A 25,496-nucleotide genomic window follows, 5' to 3' on the forward strand; every position below is an offset into this window, starting at 1 on the left:
TTAAGGGTCAACGATTTGAGCAGTTTAATCATTTCAAGAAAATATGAAATCTCAGCCGTCCTTGAAGTTGGATCTTGTCCGTCCACTGTCATTCCGTTTCAGAATCCCGCCTAGTGTCTGACTCCCACATCCAACGTGGCGTTAAACTGGGTTTAAAATCCGGATTTGAAGTCCGCAGTATAAATTCGCTGCCCCGGAAAGGCGTGGATGGATGTGTGCGAAAGTATTTTTTTTCTTCTAAAAATATCAGTGGGGGGAGTTGAGCTGCAACTGCAAGACTTAATTTTTCCCTTCTACATCTTCAAATTGAACTTCCCATTTTCTGTAAGTTATGCTTTAGCTTTTCATCTTCTCATCTAATTAATGAATTGCGGAACTTAATTTGAGTTTGTTTTTTTTTTTGCTACACTTCATTGAGTTGAATTTGATTCCTTCACAGCTTAGGGTATCGTGTTCTTGTATGAGAATAGTGAATTATATCTTTCGAATTTTCTGCTTATGAGTTTTTATTAGTTAGATCTTTGTGATGGCCTTTATAATCTTGAAGCTTTGATTCATAAGCGGTTTAGCTAATGCAAAATTTTGTAAAATTGCTTTACTTCAATTGGCTCGGTTATTATTTTGATGGTGTGCTGTATATTGGGTTGACAAACAATAAGGTTCGGAAAGTTACGGAGCTGGGACTCTAGCTGTAATGGGTGAGGAAGGTGCGGTGTCGGAAAAGCTCGAGCCTGCGGGTAATGGGAAAGTGGAGGTTGATGAAAAGGCCGACACGGGGGGAAAGACTGAGGCTGGAAAAGATACGAAATGGGAGCAGCCTGATGGGGTGACAGAAATGGAAGAGGATAAACAGGATGGAGAGAAAACTGAGGCTGGGCAAATGGATGTAGATAAAGAAGAGGCCAACGGGGAGAAGGCAGAGAGTGAAAAGGTAACAAAAAAAGAAGGAATTGAAAAAATAGAGAAGCAAGAAGAGACTCAAGCTGATGAAGAAAAGCATGAAGCTGTCAAAGATGATGGAGGAAAGGAAGAATTTAAGGATGAAAAAATGGAGGAAGAAGCTGAGGAGGATACAGTAAAAGTGACTGAGGAAAAGGCTGAGGAGGTTGATGTATCTAAAGAAGAGGAAGATAAGCAAGAAGAGACTGAAGCTGATGAGGAAAAGCATGAAACTGTTAAAGATGATGGAGGAAAGGAAGAAGTTAGGGATGAAAAAATGGAGGAAGACGCTGAGGAGGATACGGGAAAAGTGACAGAGGAAAAGGTTGAGGAGGAGGATGTATCTAAAGAAGAGGAAGATAAGCCAGAGGAGGTAAAGGAAGCGAAAGGCTCAAGGAAGCGCCCTAGATCGAAAACTGGTGGTCGGAGAGGGGACAAGACTACGAAAAAGGTACTAACAGAGGTGGAAAAGGAACCTGAAACTGAAAAGATGGGTGAGCAGATAACCCCAGCTCAGAAGAAGACAAAAGAACCTAAGTCCTCAGTAGAGAAAAGGGAAATTGAGCCAAAAACGCCCTCGGCTTTTTCTAGTGAACGTCCTGTACGTGAAAGGAAATCTGTGGAAAGGTTGGTTGCTACTATTGAGAAGGACACCTCTAAGGATTTCCGTATTGTTAAGGTGAAACCTAAGTCTTAGTTTGTTTTTTTGATTTTGTTGTGGGTATAGCTCTTCTTTGTGGCTTCTAGTTTAGTTATTTGGAATTTAAGTATTAACTTGGTGTGTTTTTTTGTTTTGTTTAAGGGTCGTGGAACTGCACTGAAAGATATTCCAAATGGTATGGTGTTTTACTGACTTCTTTGCCTCATCATACACCATGTTCGACCTCGTATGATGTGCATACATTGCAATTCTGCGCAACTAAACTTGTCTCCCTTGTACAATGTACTCCATATTCAACATCATATGATTTGTTTTCTGGCTTTCTATTGAGTGTACGGGTTTTGGTGTTTTTGCTTCTTCTGTGCTTGGAAATGTTTGACGTTCTCTATGCTATATTGCTGTTCAATTTTATTTTTGCTGAAAGCTCGTGTGTTACATACCTTTAAATTTCTGTTTGATATTTAGAGGATATGTTGTAGAAGGCCGGCCTTTTTGAGCTTCATGATGAATTTGTTAATATTCTTGACTTGTATGTTCATTCAGTGGCGTATAAATTGTCAAGAAAGAAGACTGAAGAGACTTTCAAAATGCTGCATATGATACTTTTTGGTAGGAGAGGAAAGGTAAGGTATTTTATCTATTTATTTCCAGATAGTCTCTGCATTAGTTAGTTTTCCGGTGCTTATCTTACGAAACTTCTAATGCTTTATATCTACAGACTAACTACATTAAGACATCATATGAGCTTTATCCAGGTCATAAATTCCATTAGAATGTAGAACTCATCTTTAATAAATTTCATAAGTCTATCTAGATGGTCCATGGTAGCATGCCTTTTCATCCGTAGCGCTATTTGAGATGAATTATCACCTCTGCATCACCACCATGAGAATTTGGTTTTCTACCAATTTCCAAATTACTGATGGAGTAAAACATGTTCAACCATGGTAAATAATAATGGTGAAGTAGGTTTTTTCTGCAACCACAGTTTTCATTACTCTGAGCTCTTCTTCCTGCCATTGGAAGTGTTTGTCTTTCTTACTTCATACATATAATTGACTTTTTCAGGCTGCTCAAGTGAAAAACAACATTTCGAGATTTTCTGGATTTGTTTGGCATGATAATGAGGTAAGACAAACTCTTGACTTAGTGTTGAATTTCCAAGTTCTCTTTTGTCTCCACTTCCTAATGGTTTAACATTTAGACTTTTTAATGAAAATTTTGTAGGAAAAGCAAATGAACAGACTCAAAGAAAAACTTGACAAGTATGTCAAGGAGAAACTTCTAGAGTTCTGTGATGTCCTTGACGTTCCAATTTCAAAGGCTAGTGCAAAGAAGGTACTCATGTAAACATAAATTTCTTTGCTTGCATTTTGAGTGCTTATGTCAATGTTCTTAACAGGAATGCTTGATTTAACTTGTAGACCTAAATATTTTGGTTGTTAGAAAATAGTAACTTGAATTAAGATTTTGTTATGGATAGTTATAGGGTTAATTGCATATAAACCACCAGCTTTAATTTCTTTGTAAATTTTGCAGTGTCCTTTTGATTTTTGCAATAATGCACGACATGTACCTTCAGTTCATTGCTATAATGCTATTACAACACCAAATATTGTGAGAAGATTATCATTGTATCTGATCATTGCATGAAAATCAAAGTATTAATGTGAAAATTGAAAACTTGTACCCCCTCTGTCCCATTAAAAATGAAACGTTTCATAAAATTGAAATAACTCTCTCTACCTTTTCATCTTTCTTACTTTACTCTCTCTTCATTAACTCACAAAACAACACACATAAAAACTCGTGCCGATTCCCAAATGTTTCATTTTAAGTGGGACGGAGGGAGTACAAAACTGACAAATTATTGTAGTTGGTGATTTTGCAGAAAGTAACCTTTATAAAATTCATATTTACAATCTGTCTTGAGTCGAATTATTACTAATTTCTTTGGCCATGCTGAATCTTTCCTGATTATCTTCAACTGTTTACTGTTCTCAGGAGGATATAATTGTAAAGCTGACGGAATTTTTTATGGAACCTCATGCTACAACCTCTGATTTGCTTGCTGAAAAAGAGCAGGTCTGTCACTTTTTTAACTCTCATAAATTTACTGTGTCAATATTATTTTCTTACCCAACCTGACCTAAATATGGAAATCATTGTTGTGCTTTCTACAACTAAGGGAGCAAAGAGAAAGAGGAGTAGCAAACCTGCATCAGGGAGTACTACGCCATCTAAAGGTTCAGCTAAGGTACTTTTTTCTCATTGTAATTTTATTGTCAAAGGTTGAATTAGTTCAATTGGAGGTAGAGCTGTAGCTGAGCAGTCTTATATTTGTTGGGGCAGGGGAGGGGGTGGGGGGAATTTGAATAATCATGTTAGTGTCTGTTGGTTTTGTCTTTGATTAGCTCAATTTAAGCACCTCAAAACATAAAGGTAGATATTGATTAAACTAGGTTCTGACTTTTGTCTTGTACATATAGCTCTCTTTTTCTATAGCCAAGTCAAAGCTGTGGGAAGTTAACCAGGCTGTGTGTGGCCAAGGCTACTTTTATTTTGCAGTAACAGCTTGATAGTGTTTTAGGTTTCTGTACTTCATTAATGAATCAATGACTCAAGTCAGGAAATATGATACACAGACTAAAAATACCAACGTTAGTTTATCTGTGGAACTTGGCTGTTAAATAGACTGAGGAAGGAAAACAAGTTAAAAATGATGTTGGGCATGTGTGGAATCATGCTAGTACATGCTCAATAAACTACCCTCTTACCAATTTCAGCACATATGATTTTCAGAGTCGAAAGAAAGTTGAGAGTGATTCTAAAAATCATGGGGAGGCAAAGAGTGCTTCTCCTGAATCAGAAGATGAATCTGAAGAAGATAAAGGTGAAGATTTGAATGGTGATCAGGACGGATCACAAGAGATGTCTGATCAAGCTGCAAGCGAGGAGATAGGAAGTGAATCTGAAGAGGAGTCAGATGAGGACAAAGGGAAGAAGAAAGCAGGTTCAGCAAAGTCTTCTATTAAAAAAGGCTCTTCTGAGAAACCCAAAACAAAAAAAGTGACAATCACTAAAAAGACCAGCCCCCCACCCAAGAAATTACCAGCAAAATCACCAGACCGCTCTAAAAGCAATAATGATTCAAGTTCAAAGAAGTCTTCAGTTAAGAAGGATGAAACAGTGAAGAAGTCATCAATTCCAAAGAAGTTGCCATCAAATGACAGCCCTGGTAAGGCTAGAGTATTCTCCTTCCATCTGTTGTGTGCTGATGTTGCACAGGTTGAGAGTCCTTGTAACAATGGTCACAAACCTTTTACATCCGTCAGTTTTCTGAAGCTTATTTTGTTTTGTTCAAACACAGGGAAGAAAGTTCTGAAAGTAAAACAGAAACCCAAGGAGAAGACACTAGAGCCAAGTGATGATGATCTTAGAAACTCGATCTGTAAGATCCTCCAAAAGGTTGATTTCAATACGGTTAGTTCTGAAAATTTCCCCCCTTTTTCTTAAGAAGTTAGATAATGCATACATGTTTCCGCACTTTCATGATCTGCATCATGGTTCAGTCTAAAAACGTGTGCATGTCCGACAACTGTCCTCTCTTGGATTAAGTTGTAGTCTCATATTCTAGTTTATTCTGTTCTCTCTGGGCATGCATAATGCACTTTATGTCACTACTGAGTCAACATGTTTATTGCGGTCTATTTTTTTCTTTATGTTGGGTTAGTCTTCTTTTTGTTTATGTGCCTGATATACTCTATTTTGCAGGCTACATTCACTGACATTTTGAAGTTGCTGGGTAAGCTCTCCTGTCCTCCCAGCCCTTCTCCAGCTATAACAGTTTTGTTTTGGTTTGTTAAGTGTTGGTTGATGGTAGGATCCCTAACAAAATTTTGACCAATTCAGCAACGGAGTTCGGTACTGATCTGGCAGCGAGGAAATCGACAGTAAAGCTGATGATTCAGGAAGAGCTAACAAAACTAGCAGATGCCGATGCTGATGAAGAGTATGAAGGAAATGCAGAGAAGGATGAAAAAGCTCCTTCTGGTAAAGGTGTCAAGGCAACGTAGTGTACACTAACTGAATACCCTTTTTTTCTGTAGTACTGTTGTAATGTACGAGTGTTACTGTTTATCAAGCAAGGCAGCTGCAATTTAATCAACGTTAGCTAGCATTGTTAATTTCTTACTCAGGTTCCTTAGAGCATCCGCAACGCGGCGCGGAACCGTTCCGCGTTTCGTTCCTCCGCGCGACGCGTTGCGGAGCACCGTCCCGTCGCCGAACCGTCCCCATCTCGTCGCGTAACCCGTGCCTGCGAGAAGCGGCACGGGCTGTCACGCCATGCGCCTTGGCGACGTGGCGCGCCCCGGCATCGTGCGTGACGCCCACTCGCCGGCCCGCGAGTGGGCGTCGTCACATGCTGAAGCAATAAATCTTTTTTTAAAAAAATTCGAATTAAAAAAAAAATAAAAAAAAATTAGTAAACGGTAATATTACCGTTTTTCCTTTTTTAATTTTTTTTAATTTTTTTACTCTATAAATACTCCTAATTCATCCTTATTTCACACACAATTACATATCTATTCTTCCTAAATTAACTTCATTTCCTCTCCAATTTTCATCTAACATCTCATCACAAAATGTCCGGCGACGGCAACTCCGGCGGTGGCGGCTCCGGCATGTGGGATTTCAACACGTTTAACGATTGGGAGACCACGTACAACACACTGGGTGGTTTCGGTTCGTCGACGCCGGACACCCAGGGTTCGACGACGCCGGGTGGGTACCAACCACCCACTTTTGACGTGGATGCATACGCTCGTCCCTCCGCCCCGCGGTATTCGCAGGGATTATCCCAGATTCGGGAGGATTTCCCCGTTGAACCCACTCTGGGAGTAGGCCGAGGCAGGCGAAGCTCCAGGGCGGAGTTGGAGGCGGGCGAGGAGGAGGAGGAAGATGAGGATCTAGGTCGGCATCCGTACAGCAACAACGAAACGATGGCGGTGTACAACGTCTGGATCACCATCTCGTACGATCCCATCGTCGGGAATCAACAACCCAACAAGTGCTTCTGGGAAAAGGTCACCGAGATCTACCACCGGATTAAACCTAAAGGGTCCCGGAAGCGCACATATAAGATGCTCCGCTCTCACTTTGGCCGAGTCGACAAACAGGTCAAAAAATTATGCGGCATCTACTCGACCGAAGCGGCGCACTACCAAAGCGGAGCTTCGGGAGCTGACATTCTGAGGGCGGCTTTGCGCGTCTACAACCAGGACACCGGTAAACAATTCAAATATGTTGATATTTGGCAGATCGTCAAGGAAGAGGAAAGGTGGGCCGGCGGTGTCCGCTCCAGCTCGGGCTCAACCTCAAAGCGCACGAAGCACATGGCGAGTGGCCAATACTCGTCTGGTGACACTGGTGAGGGCAGCGACGGACAAGAGGGTGCACCGCAGGAGTTTGCGGGTACGACCGGCGATGACGGGGGATCCAGTCGTGGGCGCCGTCGGCCGCAAGGGACAAAGGCGGCGAAGGCGGCTAGAGCGAGGAAGGGCCGAGGCGAATCAAGCCAGGCGAGCTCGGGGGGAGGCTCAAACACCCTTATGGCGGTGTACATGACCGCCACAATGGTGGACACTTCCCGCTTCTCACCCTCCCAATACTCAGCCTGGTGGAACGGAATTGTGCATATGGCAGCACAACTTGGCCTTCCGACTCCCCCTCCACCTCAACCGCCTTCGGGGGATGATTCGCCGACGGAGTAGTTTTTTTATTTTCTTTAAATTTGTATTTTAAATTATGCAACGTTTAATTTTTTAGGATTTTAATTGTGTGTTTTTTATTTTTTAGAATTTTATGTTGTAATTTTTTTATATGTTGTGTGTTTTTTAATGAAGTGTGTTTGTTTTAATTGAATTGGGTTGGAAATAAAAATAAAAAATGAAATTGAATGAATAGTAATTTAAGGAACGATTAATAAACGGATAAGGAACGGAGAGTTGCAGGTTCCGTTCCTTAGTTAAGGAATGGAGTAAAAAAGTATAGTAGGGCCCGCAAATAGTAGTTTAAGGAACGGTATATCAACAGCGTTGTGCATGACCTTAGTTGTTCAGAGTTAAAATGTCAAGCTTGTCATGTAAACATTGATAAATTATCCCCCCTTTTGAATTTAATAGGACAGAAAGATGGCCAGCTTTTTTTTCCAGATTATTTATACTAGTATCATATTCCTACTACTTAACTAATTACATATCTTAGTACTAAAAATAAATATTAATTATACCCCTAAATCTCCTAAATGTGAGATCCTTACTATATACTATATACTTCCATTTAATATAAAGTCAAATAATTTTTTAAAATCCATGCTAGGTTAAATTGGGACAAACTTTGTTGGACAGAAGGAGTACGAGTACTACTTAGCTAATTATATTCTTTCTATTTAGTTAATTCTAGTTAACCAATCCCAACCGCACCAAAAACATTGGACTTTTCTTCTGGCAGAATCATTTCAAAAGCCTGAGATAACGAGTTGCAAATCAGGATTTACAAATTCAACAAAAATGTATGGATTTCAAATAACCATATTGATCATAGACAATACTATAAAACATAGGAATCCACACATTTTTGACAAATTTGTAAAGAGCGATATTATCATCATTAAAAACTATTTTCTTAACATCTACCTGGTGTAACTTGAGATTAAAGTGAGTTACTAGTGCCATGATTATTCAGAATGAGCTTGATGTCAAAACTATAGTCTCTATAAAATCAATTCCGTCCTTTTGAGTTAAAGAACCATGCATTATTTGTTTCGAAAAATGATCTGATCGCGGGATCATATAACTTAAAAGTCCTAAGTTATAGCCTCTAGACCATGGAGGATAACCTACAAACTAACATCTCATTGTTTTAGAGTCCAGTTTGTACTCTGGTGGACAACTACAAACATGTAAATAATCTAAGCTAGAAGAAATAGGATAATTTGGAATATTTTCATTAAATTGTGTTCGTGTGTTGACTTAATAGTAGAATTGATAATGCCTAAGATCAAAGATCTCGGATTTGAGGCTATCGTGATGCGACCTTTACATGTATTGATATTTGTTGAATAGGAAACTACAAAGTCGGAGGGATGAACATTTGGTGAGACGCACTAAGATGGGGATGAAAACCAATTAAGTTGATTTTGGATTGGTTGCTGTCAACAACAGTTCAAACACTAAACTATGTTGCACCTATATTTATTAGTTTTATAACTTCATATCTTCCACCAACATTGGTGCTCCATCGATTCTCCAAACCCAAGTGGATCAATAATTGTCTCACTCATCAACCCACTCCATTAATCAAATTGCGCCGTCCAAAAATGTTGTTAAATATAATTAACTAATGAAAATCGGTTGATTCCTATCACATATTTTGCGTGGAATGAACTAAGTCCAGCCGACCAATAACTATTCGAGTTTGAAGAAAACTTTATTTTATGAAAATAAAGAAATGCATCTAAAACCTAGTAATCTTTGGCCATCACAAACTGAAAATTTTATGGCCAGATTCATTCAAGATTTCTGAATAGTTATCAGTGGAAAGAAGTACTCCTATTAGAATATGAAAAAGATCGTACCTGGATATCTATATTTAAACTGTCAATTTTTGAAAGATTTAAACTTTAACATGATCTATGACTATGATCACCAAAATTGAAAAGATTTAAGATTCTTTAACAGATCGGAAATATTTGAAAATTATCCGTAATTTTAGTCACAAAATCACTAACAACATATAATTAACCAAAAAAATATCACGTAATTTGATAGCGCTATTAGATAAAAATCCACCTCTTTCGCAGTCCATAACAACTTTACATTCATTTTATATCTATAATCTATAAAAATTTCGGTCATAGCGTAACCCCATTACAAAATTTAATCTATAAAATACTAGTACTATAATCAAATTTTAGGTTGATTATAGTACTTCATAATCCAAGCTTAAAGCACTTTAACTTAATTACTACGGCTTTTAATATATTTTTTCAGGGTTATATCCTTAAACTACTCTATTGCTCATAACAAATTAACAGTCGAAAGTTTACTCAGTTACTTTGAAGAAATGTAAACAAAAATTTACAAATTTACGCTATTAAAAATTCCGCAGTCACTCCTACTATGGGCTTATTAATCAATATAGTCGAACAAGGACAATAGAGATTACGACAAGAGAAAAAAACATTAAGAATGAAAATATACATGGTGGCATAATTTATTTTTAAAAAATTTGACCGACTAAATTAAACAAATCCTAGATAACACACAAATATTTTTCCAAGTTAAACTTTCACATAATTATAAAAAAGTCCGAATCACCAACAACACCTAGCTTAATCATCAAGACTTAAATAAACTGATTAATCCTTAATCAATGAGCTACCGCCCACCGGAGCCAGCTCCGACATGGTAACCGGGACCCGCCTTTCCAGAGGCATACCCGTAGGGAGGCCCATTCAATCCGTAGAGCCCATGGTAGGTATTGAACATATTGTCGGGTTCGGTGGCAGAGCTATCCTTGTCTCTTCTAATTCCGGCCATGGAGCTCTTCTCCTCCTCGACGTCTCTGAACTTGTGGAGGTACACCTTGAGCGGGTCGACGTAGTTCTCGAATCCGAGGGTGGTCATGCCCCACAGCAGATCGTCGCCGTTGATGGTCTTCCGCTTCTCGCGCTGGCACTTGTCGGAGGCTTCTCCCGTGATGAAGCTAATGAACTCCGACACGCACTCCTGCACCGTCTCCTTCGCGTCTTTCGATATCTTCGCGTTTGCGGGCAGCGCTCTTTTCATGATTCTGCTCACGTTCGCGATCGGCAGGAACCGGTCCTGCTCCCGTGGCTGTTCGCCCGACTCGTTATCCGAATCCGCCATTAATTTCTCTTTGTGTGTGTGTGAGACAGAGAGAGATGTTTTTGGAGGGCGAATGTGAAACTTTTGTAGGAGAATAATATGCATAGATTTCATTTTATGATAAAAACACGTAGAAAGTTCTTAACTTATTCCCTTTTTTATTATTATTACTGTGACCATTAATACAATAAAACAATAAAGAAACTCATACGAAACTGTCATGCCTTTTTTTTTTATTTAATCTTGGCTCGGCAACATAATGTGGATTTTAACTGTACATTACAAACGTGTTCTTTCATCTCACCAATTTATTAAAAATTAGTTTAGTCGGTCTATTTCTCTTCCTACCCTGCCTTTCTCCCTCTTTACTCTTAACTAGTATTAACACCCGTGCATAACACGGGTCATGTGATTTTCACTTAATGAATACAAATTCTAAACAATTCAACAAAAATAAGATTAATATAATTAAGTACATTTTTAAAAAAGGAAATGTATTTCTCTTGTCCCACTCTAATTTCTATTCGATGTAGATTTTTTAGTATATTCTTATTTTCTGAGTTGAGTGGAGAAGGAATAATAAGATAAAGAATAATTGGAGATAACACTTTAGTAGATATATAGTACTCCATAAAAATGTTTAAAAAAACAACAAAAAAACAAATGCTAATTATAGTACTCCGTCAGTCCCATTGAAGATGACTCATTTTTCTTTTTGGTTTGTCCCAACTAAGATGACCTATTACTAAAATTGGAAATATCTTTTATCTCTACTTTATTCTCTCTCTCTCTCTCTTATTTTGCTATCTCCACTTAACACATAAAATAAAGTCGCATAAAATCCCGTGTCATCTTCCTTGAGATGTAGACTATTTTTCAAATTTCAAATAAAAACATTACAATCATACTTTACCCACGTGTATGCTAATGCACAACATGTATACTTAAATACAAACTTAACTTAGAATAATAACAATGAAGCAGTAGTTAATGCGCTTCAATTGCCCGAAACAAAATTCTATAATATACTTGTATCACCAAACACTTCGTTAAAATCTTTCACCACCAATACCGCAACCTCAAACACAGTCGGTAGGTATAAGTTCTTCCATCTCTACCTCTCTTATAAAAAATCTTAAATTTACATCTTGTCTTCTTTCTTGGTCAATCTTTTGCTTTAATATTTGAGACTTTATACCTAATACAATAAACATATAGTAATAAATACCTACAAAAAAATGTTTTTCATTACATTAACCTAAAATTTAATTAATTGAAAATATGTATACTAAATTAGTATGTCAAAAATAGATAAATGTGAAAAAAATAAAATCATTTCATTAAAGAATTAATGGAAAAAAAGTTGTGCTTGATTGAACAATATTAACATGATTCATAATGTTAATATTCATTTACAACAAAAAAGCGATAATAAATAGTGCCTTCGTCTTGAATCAAATTTGATAAATCCAAATTAATTCACTTTAGATGAATTCTTTTCTTCTATAACAATATCACTTATATTTGTAGGACTCTGAACGGATCCAGCTACATCAACTACAAAAGATTGGTACAATAAAAGATTTACCAGAAAAAAATTACAGAGAAAATTGATGAAAAGAAATTATTATGTTTGATTGAACAAAATGTAAACTATTCATAATTTTAATAGTATTCACAACAAAAAATTACTAATAAATAGTGATATCAATTAATTAGTCTGATTCACATTAGATGAATTCTTTTTACATAACAATATCACATATAATTGTCGAACTCTAAACACTACTAGAAAAATTACCTGTTATTACATTAAGGTTATCACACTTTATTAAAAGTGTCAGCATAGAAACTCTAACAACACACTGATCTTTCATCACATTTATGTCACGCACTAACGTTACAATTGAGTTAAAATGTCATTTAAATAATTCTATATTCACATTTCTATCAATTGCAAACAATGGAAACTTGCCCCTACGTCATACACGGAGTGGTTGTTATAATTGAATGCTTAAACATGATTCTACAGTAAAAAAATCAAATTAGTCATTAAGTTTAGTTTTAGAAGAAAGTAATTAAAAACCACTTATTGAAAAGATAATTGATAAAAATCACTTTAGTCGAACTTACTAGTTCATGTTTTGTTGTTTATTTTGATTGTAATACCAATTCCTCCATTATTTATTTTATTAATTTACATGACATGATGACATGTATTGTTCATTTAATTTTTTTTAGTTTCCTAACCCAAAAGTTAATTAAGAGACACAAACTTAAAATTAAATTGAAAAGGCCCAACCAATCATACTCTCATTCCCGAAGCCTCTCTCACTCTCAATTCCATCTCACAAAATTCAACTTTCAACTCAAAAAATCTCTAAATCAAAGAAAACCCTAGATCAGAATCCCCAAAATTGAAATTCCGTATCCCTTCTTCTCCCCGCGATTTCTACTCCCGACGGGTTGCCGGAGCTTTGCCGGCATTTTCCCCTCTGCGAATTCTTCTTCCGGCGAGCTCCCTCTCAGATTCCAATCGGAACTCTCGAGTCGAGGTAGCTTCTGGAAAGGAGGCGAACTCGGCGACGCCTCTCCCTTCGCCGTCCGTCGGTCACCGCCGCCGCCAAGCTGGCTGTCCGTTTGAAACACCGCGGCCCGCTGCCGCTGCCTCTGGTCCCTTCGTTGCTGGTGTCCCACCGTCGGGCAAGGAGAGGAAGCTTCGTCTCTCTCTCTGCACCCACAGCTCCGCTCCGCCAGCACTGCTAGCCCTCCGTCGAGCTGCGGTTCCTTTGCTTTATGCTGCATTGCTTTATGCTGCCTTTTTCTCCTCAATTTCAGTTTTTGCTGCTCTCAATCATGAAGGTATGCTTTTTTTTTTGGTTAGAAATGAAATTTTGGAAGGGGAAAAATGAAGTGGGGTAACTCTCTTGATTGAATAGGTGTGGCTTTGCTGAAATTTAAAGATGAAATTGTGAGTGATCCACATGGAGCTTTGTCAAATTAGATTGATGAAATTGGATTGGAGAATCCTTGTTCTTGGTCTGGTGTTGGCTGCTCAAAGGGATATGTTGTTGATTTGTGAGTGATTTTTATGGTCAATTGATTCATTCGTTGTTTGATTTAGTTGGATTTTGGGAATTCTTGATGTTTAGTTTACTTGCAGGAACCTCGAAGATCTTTATTTGAGAGGTACTTTGTCTCCTCATATTGGGATCATAATTCACTTGAAATCTCTGTAAGATTGTATTGAAATAGTTCAAATTCATTCCCAATTTTGTAGCTTGTTTGCAGTTTGATTTTCTTTGAGTTGTTTGTTTGAAGAATTCTGCGAAACAACTCGTTTTCGGGTGTGATCCCTGAAGAAATCACACACATAAAAGGATTGGAGGTGTTGGATGTTGGATATAACAACTTCAGTGGGAAGCTCCCTTGTAGTCTAGGCAACAATTTTTCGACGACACTTCTGTACGTTGGACTAAACCGAAGCATGCTCGTTTCCTTTGGTAGAACGCATTTTTCTGTGTCTGATGAATAGAAATCTTGTCTGATGCTCGTTTCCTTTGGTAGAACTAAATCTGACTAGATGAAGAATCGAACATTTTTTAACTAAGAGAGAGTATTGGAGCTTGATAAAGGGCTGCTGGAAACAGATGCAAGAGTGGTCAAGCTTGAGGAAGAGCTGCTGGAAATAGAGGTACTTCTTTACCTTTTATTTTTGTTTCATTTTTTGTGATTGGACCTGGAACTTAAGCTTACATACTATTGAAAATTCACTAGGAAACGGACAAGTAAGAGTGTTTGTAAATTCATTAACAATTTGAGCTCGGTGTGATAAATTTTCTTTGTCCTGAAGAGCAGGTAACACCTTAGTAATTTTCTTGACCTTATTTATGATGTTATGGAATGTAGCAATTTTTGAGTTATCATTGCTAAGATATGTTATTGACACAAATTGATGTTAATATTTTGTGTTTCTAATATCTTAACAGAAACACATGATGTTGATGCGAAGATGAAGTTAACCAAGTATACTAGTGCGGATGAGAATGCAATAAGGAGCTTCTAAGAGAAAACCTAACTGATAGATAAATTGTATACTCATTTAGAACCTTTTTTGTACCTTTTTTTTATTTAATATTGTATATTTTGATTTCATGAAAAGTATTACATAAGTTATTTATATAAAAATATGTTTTGTATTTGAAGTCATGCTAAATGTCATGGGGAATTGATAGTACGTTGGAAAATGGATGTAATTATATATATTTAGATTTAGAAAAATCAAATAATTTAATTTATAAATGTTTGAAGGATGAAAAGATAATTTTTACATATATGTAGGTTAAAACTGTAAATTATGGATATTTGTAGGTGAAAATGTAATTATCAATATTTGTGAGGGGGATTATGTAGATATTTAGATATAATAATGGGTGTGGTCACATTGATCATATCCTTACACTTTAAGTGACATGATATTGTGTTTTTCTTGACATTTATGAGTGTGGTAATAGAATGTGTATTATTACACGTTACCTATTCTTACATTTACTGTCATCACACTCACACAAGGTGTGATTATAGATAAAGTGTAATAAAAACATATTTCTGCTCACATTTTCAAGTGTCATTAAAAGCCAATTTTCTAGTAGTGAAATAGATCGAATAACATCAGCTACAAAAAAATATGATATAACCCATTCATAATGTCAATATTATTAAAAAAAAATGCTAATAAATAGTAGTGTCACTAATAATTAGTCTGATTCACATTAGATAAATTCTTTTCATCTATAAGAACAATGCTCATAATCATCGGACTATAAACAGATCGAACCGCATTATCTACGTAAAAATGAGATACATTCAAGAGATACAACAATATTTCATTCTTTATGGTAACCCACGTGCATGCACATATGTTTTACTTCAAAATAATTTATTGCTTTAATTTCTTCAAACATGTATAAAAATGAATGTATTTATATAAATTTGTTCGAAATCCCACCAATTTCGACCATATTATCTTTTTGGTCGGCCTTAGAATTTTCATAAATAAATTGAAGTAGCAACAATCAAAGATTAATAAATAATTTCATTTTCCATGATTAATAACGATAAGTATTTTATTAAATAGTTATATTCCATAAAACAATACTCTTAATTTGGATCATTCCCTATTCTCATTCTAATAAAATATTAAAAAATCAATAAAAGTATTATTCAATAAAACTATAATACAAACAATATTAATATTGGACCAATCATAAATTCATAGCCCTAAAAAATTGAATCAACCCATTAATATGCAAGAAAAAATAAAATGGCATACTTGATGAATATGAAATTCATTGGAGTATAAAACATTCCAAAATATCAAACCCCCAATGGAGTAACAGATGCAAGCACGCCTCTCATTTTTCTCTCTCTGTAAAATGTTACAGTACAACTTTCTTGCATCCATTAACCTTAAAATTTTCAAAATAATAGTCTTCATCCCTCAAGGAATCCGGATGCTGCCCCTCCTGGAATCCCACCATCCTCTACATTTGTAACGCCGCTCCTCCTCGGCGATAGTGTTCTTGGCAATTTGGGTAGTGATGGTTGAAATTGGAATTTGAATCTTGAAAATAACCAAAATCTTTTTCTTCATCATGTTGATGTGTTTCTTCTCTCATATCTTGTTTCGATTTCTACTCTTGGTCGGACTGAGCTTTTGCCCAAGGAGTTTTTTTTATAATGATGCTATGGAAAACTTGAACTGGTATTTGTAGAAGTTTAAAACCTCAGTGAGAAGCCAATTTCTTTACATTGTATTGGACCATATTTTTGTCCAATAAAATTTGCCTTTTAATTTAACCAATGCTCTAGCAGCTTTACAATTCAAATGAATCGAGACGTTGATACTAACCAAAATTATTCGGGACTTTGATACTAACCAAAACTTGTTTTATGCATACAATTAATTTAATATAATATCAATGACGTTAATGAAGTTTCCCGACTCATCTCACTTTTATAATTATATTTTAAATATTAATTAAGTAGAATTTATATTAACAGATTTTAAAATTGTATTGTTCATGCTAATTTGCCAACATATACACAATAAATTAAATAGTTCATTACTTCATAGCATATATTAATTTGCTGCATTTCAGTATTAAACAAACATACGACATTTAATGGAATTCATTATAATAATATTAAAAACATTTAATGGAATTATAAAATAAAATTATCATATTAGAAGATAGGTAAGAGCATTGGAAATATAATTACTGTCAGCTTTTTTTTTTATATAAGGAAGATTTCGTTTTTATAAATCAATTAAAATAAGGCTTTTTTATAGCTGCTATTCACAATACATAGGTTCTGTTTACTATGTTGGCATAAATTTTTTTTTGGTATATGCTTGCAGTTAAAGGAAATAATTATAGTGCATGCTCATAAAAGTACAAGTCAAAGTTTTCGTGTATTTTATAACAGTTCCTGCCAAAACAGTCCTCAATGGCAATCTTGTTATTTTAAAGACAACTCTCACTTTATATAATGATAGATGATAGATTCCCCAACCTCTATGCATCACCGCCTTCTTCTTTTCAATGTGCATGTTATTGGAGTTTTATTGAAAAGCCTCCCATGGTTGGGGCCTTGGGGGAAAAGTTAACCATCACAAAAACAAACTTACTTTCAGGGATATAAAAATTGAGGCACAATCTGTCACACCTCAACCCCTTTGACGTATACTCTTTTAATAAATAAATCCCTTATCATAAAAGCAATCAATACGCGTGTCTAATTCATAGAACACACATATTATATAAGTTAAAACCAACACTTATCCGCTACATATTTTAAAATATCCTGTAAAGTAGTGGAACCCTCTCACCACTCTATATACTATACATTTATCTGCATGCAAAATGATGAGGAAGGGAAGGTTGCCAATATGCGTCAGCCGCCGAACCTGATAGCACGTGGAGTTCCTATGACCCACGTCAGTTAAAACTTGACTGTTATCTTATTCCTGAAAAATTTAGTGGTTTATATGAGCCACAACTCAGTATATATAAATTTCCACCTTTAGTCTCACATGATACAAACATGAAGCATATTCTTTTATCAATACATATAATCAGAAACAAATATATAACATAATTTAAAAACAAACCATTTCATATTCATATGCATATGCCATTCTATTCAGTTATTATTATGTAACAGTCAAGCCTGGTATCTGCACGGGATTCCTCTATGACCCGAAGGTCCCTCTGTAATTGGACTCATATGTCCCTCTGTATTTGACCCGAAGGCCTCTCTGTAATTGGACTCATAGGTCCCTCTAAAATTTCAGATCTATACAAGGCTGTCACAGATCCTCTTTAATCCAATGATTCACATAATCGGTATCATAAACATATCATTTGCACCAATAACATATCCATATCATATTCCATCAAATTATCCAATATATCTAAACAAACATGTCCATTTCAGCAATCATATCATATTCGACCATCAAAATCAAATAATTCATAATCATATCAATTGCACACCATAAAATCCAATAATTCACTCCAATTCAACATATAACAATCAACCACATAACACATGTAAAACTAAAAGTGTGATTTATACACACCTGAGCACGATAGATAACCTGGTCGAACACTAGCTCTTGATTCCCGATCTACGTTCCTTGATCTTGATCACGATATAATCAATTCAAAAACTCAAATCTCTTCTTTCTGTTTACCACCCTCAGATTGTATATACTATATGGTTGTTGCTTCTAAATCCTAAATAATCATCTCCTTATTGTTTTGTTCTTCTACTGTTTATATTTTGTTTTAATAGCTTTCGTTCCTTCTAAATTATATGTATACCGTAGCTTACTCCCCTCCCCCACCTAATTCTCATCCTTTAAAATAAAGAACAAAAATATTCTATAGTTCATGTACATTGACGGCATAATTAGGTGCCTCACCTTATATTTTATTTTGTATTTTATAAGAAAAACACGTATAAAATGAAAACTAAAACGTGTAACCTTTATAAAAATTTAGGCAACACAATAATATGTTAAAATGCTCATTTTCTATGCCACGTACAACATATATTTATTTAATGTATATCAACCTTAGGTTATCCAAAAACATGCACATATATTAAACTTATATATAAGTGTATATAAGTACGTACATAATAGTAGTACTATATTATCTCATGCACATATACACACGTTACACATTTATTTTAGCTATCTAAAATTCACGTACACATACACACTTATATATATAACATACAATTATACAAATAATATTGTAAATATGCAAATTGATGCATGTTTCGGGTTAGGGATGTCACACAATCAATTGCGTTGAATTTTTTTAAAAAATAACAAAAATTTATGACGCAAAAGAAAGTGTCCCTAAGTTGGACAAATAAAAAGATGTGACTGTTTTGGATGCCAGTCGCTGACACATATATTCAACAAGATCAATCCCAAATGGGTATGGGAACATGAATGTGATAATCTACCCAAAGATTGGGCCTGGGGTTGCCACACATGTGTCTGAATTTGGCATGCTCTAAAATGTCCGAAAGACGTGTGGTAGCGGCCATAGTTGGGATGGCATTCACCCGAAGGTGTTCAAGACGTTCTTTGACAAAGAAAACTAAGAATTCAAGTATTACGATATGTAAGACATCGTTAAGGATTCTCCGAAGTTCACACCGGATTCTAAGTCTGGTAGCGAAAAGAACCAAACTCAGTGACTACACTAGTTGCAAGGACGATACCTTCGATTGAATCTCACCTATGACCACAAAGTTACCAAGGAAAAAGCTAAGGTGAAAAGCCTATCGTTGAGTAGTGCGACTGGGTCAACCCAAGTTGACTTCGATCCCAACTTGTAGGCGATGACCATTGTGTTGATGTCGAAGATGTTTGAAATCCAGACGAAACTGTGGTAAGAGGCAGACACTGAGGAACAACGCCTAATTCATCACAACCCCGATCAAGCAATTGTTTCCCTAAAATTTGGAGCTTTGAGGTGTTCTTTCCGAGGTGTAGTTTCGTTTGATCATTGTACTTTTATTTGTTTTTAATCTGTTTCATTTTGTTAATCTTTTATATTTTTAAAATATTTTTGCAATTTTATTTGTTTCATAATTTGAAATTAATTTTTTTTTTGAAAAGTGAGACTGATCTTATTGTAAATGTTATAGTTAGAATGAATAAATGCTGATGTTGCGTGAAAAAAGTGAATTATGGCTAAAATAGAGCTAGGCTTATTGTGGATGCCCTTCAACATTTTATTGGGAACATGGTATTGTACAAGATTTCCTTTTCGAGTTTGTATTAGTATTAGGACCCTTACAATTGAAATAATTCTAAACTTACATCTCTTCTAAACGACCATTAAAAGATAAATTCATTCTTTTACTATGATAAGTATGCTGGCTTTAATAATTTCTCTAAACATATAACTTACGTATAGGTAATCATGTGAGGTGTGCCCTATTATGTTGTCGTGATTAAAATAGATGTCGATGTAAACGTCAAATAACATTTGGTCTATATTAAATCAATGTACCCTCTGAATTTAAAATCGTAAAATAATGATAGAATGACCCTTGAAAATTAATTACTATGTTTGAAATGACTAAATCTGGGACGTATATTTATTGATGATTCTGTGTAATTTCATATGAAATTACATAGAAATTATGTCTTAAATATGATAATCCGATAAAACTTTAAAAAATACAGACTTCATTAAGTATAGATATTAAATATTTGCAGTGCGGAAGCTAAAGAACGTCAAAGGTTGAAGTTAATTATGTATGTACTCTTTAAAGTGGGAAAGTAATTAAAGTATACGAATATGATTGTGTGAAGTGAGACTAACAATGATTAAATTATTTAAAATAAGATTCAGGAGATTACAACGTTAAAAGAAGACGAGATTGACCGAGTCAGCCGGTTCCGTGCGACAGATAACGGCTGTATTACTTGCTATAACCAGTCCCCAACGGTCATGCCGCCTCAACGCATCGTTTCACGACTCACATCACATCACATGTATATATATATACACAGCTCTCCCTTTTATCACTTCACCAACATTCTTCACCGCATTTATTCTCAACCAACATTCTCTCATTTTCCGAATCATCTTCAATTCAATATGACAAGATTATTCCTCATCGCGTTTTTGCTAATGTGCGCCCATCATGCGCACTCTACCGAAGCCCCTTCTCCTGCGCATTCCCCAGCATCTGCCCCCTCCAGTCCCCACTCATCCCCGGTGGCTTCTCCGTCGCTCTCGCCGGCGGCATCTCCTCCAACGGTTTCTCCGTCTGGCAGCGTGCCTGTTCCGAGCCCATCTCAGGCGACTCCTCCGTCGGATAGCAGCGCCGCTCCGGTGTCGCCGCCTATGCCGTCGTCTACTCCGGCTAGCGCCCCTTCGGCTGCCGGTGTGCCTTCGAGTTCTTCGCCGGATGTGTTCCCCTCGAGCAGCACTCCGCCGCTGGGCTCGGCTCCGGACAGCGCTCATGGCCCAGTCGCTGATGATTCCTCCGCCGCGAACTCTGTGTACGGCGGCCCCTCTGTTTTGGTTGCCGGGATTGCTCTTTGGGCTGCCGTTGCGATCTAATGAGCCTATGTTTATACGGATTACTTACTCTACGAATATTCCTTCATTGTATTTTCACATTGTATTAAACTTTTCTTCTTATTTTTCATTCTTGCATTAATATTGCATTTAGATAAGCAACTCCAAGTTACAATGCTTACCTACAAAATTTAATATAGGAAGTCCTAATTAGATATTTCGAATGGATTGATTTGGAGGCTTCCATAATCAACTATAATTAGTAATTACTAAGAAAGAGTACATTATTGGGTTTAATTAATTGAGGTGGATGAGATACTGATTTATATATATATATATAGGAGGAAAATCTTGTACAAGTAGTAGGCAAGTTCAATATTAGCAGGGTTGGCCGATCCTGCAGTTGACAACTCCTGCGGCCGGTATTATGCTAGGTAAAAGCGATGCTGGTCTTGCGACCATGCTGGATGCCTTGGCGTAGGTTGCAGCAGTTGCATTTCCGGAAGCTATGAATCGCGCTCCGTTCAACAGAAGGTCTCCATCCGATCTCCAATTCCAGCTCTTCCACTCCTCATCTTCCGCGGCGATTTCTCTTTTCGTCACCTGAATTTACTTCACGTTTACATATTTCATTTAATTATACACCAAATCTAATTATTATGGTGATAATACTTGCATCCTTCCTATTATCATCATCTGCTGCGATGAAGACATTGCCTTGGCTATTGATCGTCGGATTAGCATCGCGTACATCTCCCACCCAGTGTACACATTGTTCACAACATGAAAGTACCCATGCCTGCCTACACCTTCGTCCACAAAAACATTGCCAAATTTGTTTGTTACCAATTTTTGATCCGTGCGCAGTTAGTTAGTTGGAGGAATGACAAGCCTCTTATCAATTGATTTGTGTTTCGTTGTCTAGTTAGTTAGTTTAAAGAATGACAAGCGTCTCACCAACTGAACTGTGTGTTAGTGTTAAGGAATGTCTTTCCTTAACGGTCGGAATCCTCACAATCAAGAAACAGAGACCGTAGTCGTCGAGCGCCCAAGAGGTTTTGGTCGGCGATGACGTCGGTCAAGGGGGATGCTGGGCGCAAGAGAGGTTCTCGTCGGCAGCGTTGATGATAGTTTCTTGAAGCACACGATAATGAGCCAATTGAATAAATTCATATATTGATCGACTGAATATTATGGAAGACTCCACACATATTTATAATACGTATGGATACAAAAAGATATGCTAAATCCCTATAATATCTAAACAAGAAGATATGCTAAATCCCTATAATATCTAAACAAATTAATAATAATAGAAATACTCATATCAACTCCCCCACGGTTAAAATCCACCTTGTCCTCAAGGGGGAACCACGAAGGAAAAAGGAGAGTTGAAATCAAAAGCTTCGGCGAGGCAACTCCTCCTGGATCAAACACACACCGAACAGCTGAACGTCTTCCTTCTTCACCTCCATAAAAAATCAACAAAGGTAGACTAATGTGGTCGTCTAAATTCAACGCTAAAATGGAAAGTTCTGCCACACAGTCATGAATGCTCAAATACGGCGTGTTATTTCGCGGAGGAATCAACCTTGCATCGGCGTCGAGCTATGGTAATTGAGGATTCATGCTTGTAATATCACTGACATTCACATCCACATAGACACAAGTAAGTGCTTGCAAACTGGTGTGAGCCCCTCCTTTCGTAACCAATTCTTCCGTTTTTAATGGAAGCTCATCCTCAAACAACCTTCGCTTCTCTTTCGTTTCTACTTGATTGTCATGTTGTTTTATCTCCATGCTCTCTCTTTTGCCTGCAGTCAACACACTGAAATCTGTTTCTTTCGCCTCTAAACTAGATCGGTGAGGTTCATCCTTTTCCTCTTTCTTGAACAGCCCCGAAAATTTTTTGTTGAACTCTTCTTCTCTGTTCTTTAGGTTGAAAGTAAGCAACTCTGTTCTCTTATGTTCAACATCAAAGTCACCATCTTGCTGCCTCAATAACCCATTAAGATCGAACAACTTCTCATCTCGCTCATTACTATGTCTCCTATAATGGCAAGGTCGCTTTTCACCTTCATATTCATCAGAGTCCCAATAATCATCACGATAAAATACGGAATCACCCCCTCCGTCACCGATAGTTGCAAAATCAGAAATCGGATCATTCAATTCCAATGGACCTGATGTGGGGGTGTTGTTGATCATATGCTTGGCATCCTTGTTGCACGCGATAGTCCCAACAGGTAGGTGGTCCGTAAGTCGGCGCCCCGTAGAGTGTGTCTGATTCCCGCTGCGGCTGCCACCTTCTCGGCGGATCCAAGCAACTAGGCAGGGGCTGTTCATATGCCGAGTACCCACGGAAAGTGCGTTGTCCCTGTGTCTCCCGGCAGGTAGGCTGATTGGACGCACATGTGTTGTGTTGTCGTCGGCAGGGTTCCGACTGTTCATAGGGGGGAAATCTCATTGGATTTCGACGACCAGGGTGGTGCGCCATCCGGCGAGCAGGTAGCGACTCATATGCGGCCCGACCGAACTGTTGCCGATGGCCCGGAGGATCCCAGGGAGGCAGTGAATAGTACGGCAGGTCTTGAGCCGGCTGTGGCAGTGGCCCCGGCAGCGGACGAGTGCGAATCTCTATGCGGGAATCGTAGCACGCCTGCTGTGCATACGTTGCTTTAGACGCAAGCAAGTTTGTCCTACGCCGTTCCATTTTGTCACAACGTGTTTCCAACCTGGAGATAGCGGCATCCAATTGATCGAATAGTTGTTCATAACGCCCCACTTCGGTGTAGTTGCGTAACATGATGACGTTGAACGGCGGCGGTGAAGCTCGATAGTGGGAGGTGATCGGGCAGGTGCTGTGACTGAATTTTTGTTTGATATTGGTGATTTATTTGGGGAATACAGATGACGAAGACGGAGGATGAGATCGGAATGAAAGCACCAGTTGTTAAGGAATGCCTTTCCTTAACGGTCGGAATCCTCACAATCAAGAAACAGAGACCGTAGTCGTCAAGCGCCCAAGAGGTTTGGGTCGGCGATGACATCGGTCGAGGAGGGTGCTGGGCGCGAGAGAGGTTCTCGTCGGCAGCGTTGATGATAGTTTCTTGAAGCACACGATAATGAGCCAATTGAATAAATTCATATATTGATCGACTGAATATTATGGAAGACTCCACACATATTTATAATACGTGTGGATACAAAAAGATATGCTAAATCCCTATAATATCTAAACAAAGAAGATATGCTAAATCCCTATAATATCTAAACAAATTAATAATAATAGAAATACTCGTATCAGTTACTTATCTAGTTTGTTAGTTACTTAATTACCTTGGCATTCTTTGAACCAAACCTTGTCCAAAGTAGTTAAAAGCAATGGTGACTTGCATATTCTCATCCGCCACATACTCATCGCTATGCCCCATAAGCATCACTTCATTGTGCTCAAACTTGTAGTTGTTGGACACCGTGATGGCCGTGGACCCAGAGACTACGTCGATGAGGCCGTCGTGGCAGTGTGACAGGGTGCAGTGGTCGATCCACACGTCATGCGTCACAAATATCGAGATCCCATCCCCGCCAAAGATGCCTGCGTGGCATCAGTCACAACTGTGTTCCCAGCCTGGACACAATCATGCATGTAAATGCCGTGAACAATAATGTTAGTGACACCCTGTATTGTTATGCACGGACCGTTGGAGATCTCGACATTGACCCCTCTCCCGTCGATGGTCTTGTACGAGTTCATCATCAGCTCCTCCTTGAGGGTGTTGCTCATGTCGCGCTCAAAGATTATCCACAGCGGCTCGCTCTGGACCACGCCGTGCCTCAGCATCCCCTGCGTCGGGTATTGTGGGTCGTCGTCCTCGGTCGTCACTAAGGAGAACTCGCTGTCCCGCCCGAACCCAATCCCGCAGTCTGCCAGCACTTTTCGGTTGGTCTCCCAATTGGGGACGCCTCGACATCGTCCTTCATTGTTCTTGTCACGCCTGCATTTTCTAAGGATAGAAAACACGGTTGATCGCGACTAGGGGAGGGTTAAAGAAGCGGGGAAGAAAGGGGAAAACAACACAACTCAACCATAGCCCGAAACAAATGGGAATAGCTCGAATAAAATCAGATTATCTCAACAATCAACAACTCAAAAGAAACAATATTTAGCGGAAGCATTTCGAGAGTAGAATAATGCTATGTATGAAGACACAACATATTCTAGACATTTGATAGATATTCTTCACTTTTATGCTCAACACCTACCGCGCTCGTCACCGCTCAACCTGCACATTTTTAAAAAGAAATGCAGGGCTGAGTACTTGATGCACTCAGTGGACTCATGCCGAAAACATTTTATAA

At 37.7% G+C, this 25,496-nt stretch overlaps 3 protein-coding genes, 1 long non-coding RNA gene and 1 pseudogene across 7 annotated transcripts; 3 read left to right on the forward strand and 2 right to left on the reverse strand.

Moving 5' to 3' along the window:
- The first annotated feature begins 200 nt into the window (after window positions 1–200).
- LOC121808338 (protein DEK-like) lies at window positions 201–5,768 on the forward strand. Its single transcript, XM_042208762.1, has 12 exons — window positions 201–324; window positions 660–1,618; window positions 1,742–1,775; window positions 2,144–2,223; window positions 2,669–2,728; window positions 2,828–2,938; window positions 3,605–3,685; window positions 3,789–3,857; window positions 4,403–4,838; window positions 4,971–5,083; window positions 5,375–5,405; window positions 5,513–5,768. The coding sequence occupies exons 2-12, from the start codon at window positions 695–697 to the stop codon at window positions 5,674–5,676; spliced, it is 2,103 nt and encodes a 700-aa protein (XP_042064696.1). The 5' UTR covers window positions 201–324; window positions 660–694; the 3' UTR covers window positions 5,677–5,768.
- A 4,057-nt stretch (window positions 5,769–9,825) lies between these two features.
- LOC121806772 (nuclear transcription factor Y subunit B-3-like) lies at window positions 9,826–10,613 on the reverse strand. The gene has a single exon (XM_042206915.1). The coding sequence runs from the start codon at window positions 10,531–10,533 to the stop codon at window positions 10,042–10,044; it is 492 nt and encodes a 163-aa protein (XP_042062849.1). The 5' UTR covers window positions 10,534–10,613; the 3' UTR covers window positions 9,826–10,041.
- A 2,211-nt stretch (window positions 10,614–12,824) lies between these two features.
- On the forward strand, window positions 12,825–14,717 carry LOC121806303. 4 transcript variants are annotated; one of them, XR_006051660.1, is made up of 6 exons: window positions 12,825–13,374; window positions 13,452–13,590; window positions 13,676–13,977; window positions 14,080–14,206; window positions 14,290–14,370; window positions 14,502–14,717. It is a non-coding gene; the product is annotated as an uncharacterized LOC121806303 (long non-coding RNA). The 4 variants fall into 4 exon arrangements; XR_006051659.1 differs by having other exon boundaries at window positions 13,676–14,206; XR_006051662.1 differs by lacking the exon at window positions 14,290–14,370.
- A 5,991-nt stretch (window positions 14,718–20,708) lies between these two features.
- On the forward strand, window positions 20,709–21,176 carry LOC121808777 (leucine-rich repeat extensin-like protein 5). Its single transcript, XM_042209356.1, has one exon. It carries the CDS (start codon window positions 20,709–20,711, stop codon window positions 21,174–21,176), a length of 468 nt encoding a protein of 155 aa, XP_042065290.1.
- Window positions 21,177–21,366: 190 nt separating this feature from the next.
- LOC121806465 lies at window positions 21,367–25,214 on the reverse strand (annotated as a pseudogene).
- Between the last annotated feature and the right edge of the window lie 282 nt (window positions 25,215–25,496).

The sequence above is a fragment of the Salvia splendens genome, chromosome 6, assembly GCF_004379255.2.
Source record: "Salvia splendens isolate huo1 chromosome 6, SspV2, whole genome shotgun sequence".
NCBI lineage: Eukaryota > Viridiplantae > Streptophyta > Magnoliopsida > Lamiales > Lamiaceae > Salvia > Salvia splendens.